At 41.7% G+C, this 4096-nt stretch overlaps 1 protein-coding gene across 1 annotated transcript in view; it reads left to right on the top strand.

The window, feature by feature from the left end:
• PDHA1 (pyruvate dehydrogenase (lipoamide) alpha 1) overlaps positions 1-4079 on the top strand; it is a gene marked incomplete at its 5' end in the record, with an annotated part of 10464 nt that extends 6385 nt beyond the window's left edge. The window contains 5 exons of the mRNA XM_008945605.1: positions 970-1125; positions 1352-1423; positions 2301-2368; positions 3035-3143; positions 3837-4079. Coding sequence (XP_008943853.1) covers positions 970-1125; positions 1352-1423; positions 2301-2368; positions 3035-3143; positions 3837-4001 — 570 coding nt within the window. The remainder of the gene's footprint in view (positions 1-969; positions 1126-1351; positions 1424-2300; positions 2369-3034; positions 3144-3836) is intronic.
• Positions 4080-4096: the final 17 nt, after the last annotated feature.

The raw sequence follows: 4096 nt of genomic DNA, 5'->3' as shown, positions 1-4096 counted from the left end.
ACTGTTTATATAGCTGGAATGTAGCATGTACTTGATTTTTACCATGTTTTGGACCTGTGTAAAGGTCTGTCCTTCCCCACCCCCATTTTGAACTGTGTCCTTGTTGCTGGAGCAGATGGAAGCTGCTCAGCTCCTTCCCATCTGCAGCACTCTAGATGCTCAGGGGGTGAGTAGGGATAATGGTTAATGCTGTGAACACTGGTTAATGATGTCACCTCATGGGAGGAGGGGCTTCCAGTTACTCTCATCATCCTCTTTCCAGTTTCCAGCTGTGCATGGCTCACCTAAGTGTTGTGGCACCCTGAAGTCTCTGTGCTCTAATGAGAGACTTGAGTGACAGCAGTCAGTGGCAGAGGGTGAGATCAGAATGATGGCGGTGCTGCTTAAGAGGCAGAAACGTGTACTTTACGTTTCTGAAGACAGCATCTCACAGAGCCGCTGTCTGTTGGCATTCTAGCCAGTCTCTTCATGCTATCAGCAGAGACATTAAGCCAGATAAGAAACTGGTGATTCCAAGTGTAGTGCTGATAAAATTTCCCACTTTTGGAACACAGATGGAGGTCTCAGTTTTTGACTTTCCCTGTCTTTAGCTTACTTCAAGTAGCAAGGCCGATACAGTCACTGTGGTCAAACTTTTACTTTGCTGTAGCAGGATCCTGACAGATCAGTCAGTGGTGAAGCTTATTATGACTGTTGCTGAAATACATCAGTTAAAGTGGAAGGTTTTGTTCTACAGATACAGGTTTAAAAATTAAGTTTTGTAAGCTACTAGTTGAGATCAAAGTTGCCTCATACACTGTAGCCTCTCTTTTATTCCTGGTGAGCTGCAGCAAGCAGCTGGTTTCAGATGGCTTTTAGTTTAAAGTTTCTTCTAGCTAGAATAGACCTCTGCAACAGAAGGATTTTCAGCAGTCTTTTGCTTGAAGGCTGAGCTCCCTGTCTGAGTGGAACTCTCCCTTTGTCTCCCAGGGCCAGATATTTGAAACCTACAACATGGCTGCCTTATGGAAGCTGCCTTGCATTTTCATCTGCGAGAACAATCGCTACGGCATGGGAACCTCGGTCGAAAGGGCTGCGGCCAGTACCGACTACTACAAAAGAGGAGACTTCATTCCAGGGCTCAGGGTGAGCACAACCACAGCGGTTTTTGTGGTGGGATGGAAGTTGGGGGACGTGTGCAGACATGCATGCACAATGCATACAGCTGTATGTATTTCTTTTATTTATAGGGGTTTTTTTTCAAATATGGGAAAATTTGAAACTGAATTCCTGTTGCACTTGTGGAAGGACTGAAGTTGGATGTTTGGGGTTTGGGATTTTTCTGCCTCAACTTGTAGTTTCTGTTTATCAGGTGGACGGCATGGATGTTCTCTGCGTTCGAGAAGCAGCAAAGTTTGCAGTTGAGCACTGTAGAGCTGGAAAAGTAAGTCTGTGGTTATCATTCCTTTCCCATAGGTGAATTTCTTAGCCAGATGATTGCCACATAAAAAGCTCCTCATCTAGCCTCCTTTCTCCAGTCACTGTTGAAACTTTATTTGATCTTTATTTCCTTTTTTCTCCAGAGTATTGAACCTGTAAGTAATTGAGTGGTTCTTTAATTTTGATAGCATTTATTAACATGCAATTGGTATTAACCAAGCATTTAAAAAATATATATCCTGATGCTTTGACACTCCCCCCCTATACCTACCCCAGTTAAATTCTGTTGTGAAAGGTTTTCTGACTGTCAGGCAGTTGTGTTCTTTGTGAGGAGATTAATTAGAGGGAGCATCAAGGAAAGTAGTAATCATACTATATTTACAACTAATGGAAAGTGAAAGTAAAGTTTTGTGAGTTAGCAGTAGTGTCTGTCACCCAGACATGGTACACTGGGTTTGAAGATTTTTAGTATTTGGTGCAATAACATTTGTTGGGAATGTACAACAGAAAAAAGTACATGCAGAAGAAGAAGGTTCTGTGAGTTACAATCAAAGGGCAATGGTGAAAGAAATTGAAACAAAAGGCAATTTGACATAGTCTGAGTAATTGTGGAATGATGTTGGAAGGAAAAATTGTCTAGCGCTGCTCAAGAACACAAGTATGAATGCTTACAATATCAACACAGGCCCTTCATTTGAAAGTTGTTGTTTCACTTTAGTACTTGTGGTAATGTTCTGTAAATTAAACTGAGAAAAAAAACATTGAACTAAAATCCTTAATCACTGGTGTAGTTCACCTACAGCAAATAGGTGCTGCTCGAACAAAAAATTGGTCACTCAAAGTGGCAGCACGCTCTTGATTGTTGTTTTTTTCTTTTTGAGGGTCCTATTGTGATGGAGTTACAGACATACCGTTACCATGGCCACAGCATGAGTGACCCTGGAATAAGGTACGGTGACATTTTCTGGCATTCACTGAACACAAATTGGTATTGGTGCTGAAAATCCTGAAACTCTTGGATTCGATGTTTGTAGCTGTTCTGAAGTGCATGTAAAGGTTAGGAAGTTACTACAAGCCAGTCTGATTGCTCATCTCATTGATAGTCTGTGGCCATGTAACATAGTTGCTTTACTTGCAGTATTAAAAGATTTAGTTTTAGAACAAGCACAAAGCCAGTTAAACTCCTGTACTTCCTGTTAATGAATTCTGCTTTCAGTGTGACTTCATGATGTGCGCTAATTAAGTTGTGACTGAAAAGCAGCATCATTTTCCAAGGTTTTTAGAGTACTAAAAATTTTGTAAACTAAAATTGTAGGAACGGTTTGGACTGTCAAAAAGTCTCAGTCCCAGTCTCAGGCTGGGATTGCTCCCCTTTCCCTGCCTACATTGTACTCGAGTCTGGAGCTAATTCAGCTCAGTTGCCGCTTGCAGATCTAAGAAGCATTTTAGATGTAGCTGTGCCTGCCTTTGAGTGGTAGAAGTCACTGTATTTTTCATTGCATTCCTGATGATTCTTTGGTCACACCTTTTTCTAAAGGTGAGCTCTGTCCAGAATCTCACTGCTGTTCAAGGATACCAGTGAAGAAGTTCATGTCTTTGCTTGTCTTGCTCCTAGCTATCGTACTAGAGAAGAAATTCAAGAAGTGAGGAGCAAAAGTGATCCAATTACTCTGCTGAAGGACAGAATGGTCAACAATAACCTTGCTAGTATTGAAGAATTAAAGGTATGGCCTTCAGATGCTACTCAGGCAAGCTCTTAAGCATTCACACAGTGACCTCGGACGAGCACATCCTAGGGCAGCATGCATTGCTTGTTCTTTGAAGGTCTTTAAAGTTTGTTTTAACATAATCTTTATTGGTGAAGTTTTGTCCCACACCAACTAGTGAAGCTGAACTCTGCTGAAAAGTGTTGTGCTTTTGGGTGTGGAGTGGAACTCTGTGGTGCACAGCCACACATGGGGGTGTTAGTGTTTCAAATACAGCTCTTTGTCATGTACTAACATGTAGAAATCAAAATCACTTGGGCTTTCCTGGCTACCTGGGAAGGGAATAAGTCTCCAAAAGGGAAATAATCAGTAGTGAGAAAATCCTAGTGAAGGAGCCAGGAACCTTTGAAGCAAACGTAAATGCTTCCATCAGTTCCTTCTAAAAAATAAAATTGACACCGACACTCTGCGTTCTGCAGAATCAGAACTGAAAATGTAAAGGCCCAGTGAGGTCATGTTCCTCTGGCAGTAAGTTACCAGTACTATCCAAAACAGACGGATGCTCTAGTTTAGTAAGGAAGGAGTTTTCACAGGCTGTTAATTTATGTTTATAGACCGTGTTAACACTAGTTCTGAGCAGTACTTAATTAAATTCAAAATTATGATGCTTTGTCTGAGCTGTCTTCCGATAAGCATCTGTTTTTTGTTTAGGAAATTGATGTGGCAGTGAGGAAGGAGATCGAGGAGGCTGCTCAGTTTGCTACCACTGACCCAGAGCCACCGCTGGAAGAACTGGGTAACCACATTTACTTCAATGAGCCACCCTTTGAAGTGCGTGGCCCAAACCAGTGGATAAGGTACAAGTCTGTCAGCTAGAGGCCTTCGTGCTGGCATAACTTATTCATAAGAATAAGTGAATGCAAGTTGCAGGAACTGTGATGCAAAACCACTTTATTTTAAAAGCTCTTTCA

Source organism: Merops nubicus, unplaced genomic scaffold (genome assembly GCF_000691845.1).
Source record: "Merops nubicus isolate BGI_N331 unplaced genomic scaffold, ASM69184v1 scaffold13738, whole genome shotgun sequence".
Classification (NCBI taxonomy): Eukaryota; Metazoa; Chordata; class Aves; order Coraciiformes; family Meropidae; genus Merops; species Merops nubicus.
This window is presented reverse-complemented; position numbering and strand designations above follow the sequence as displayed.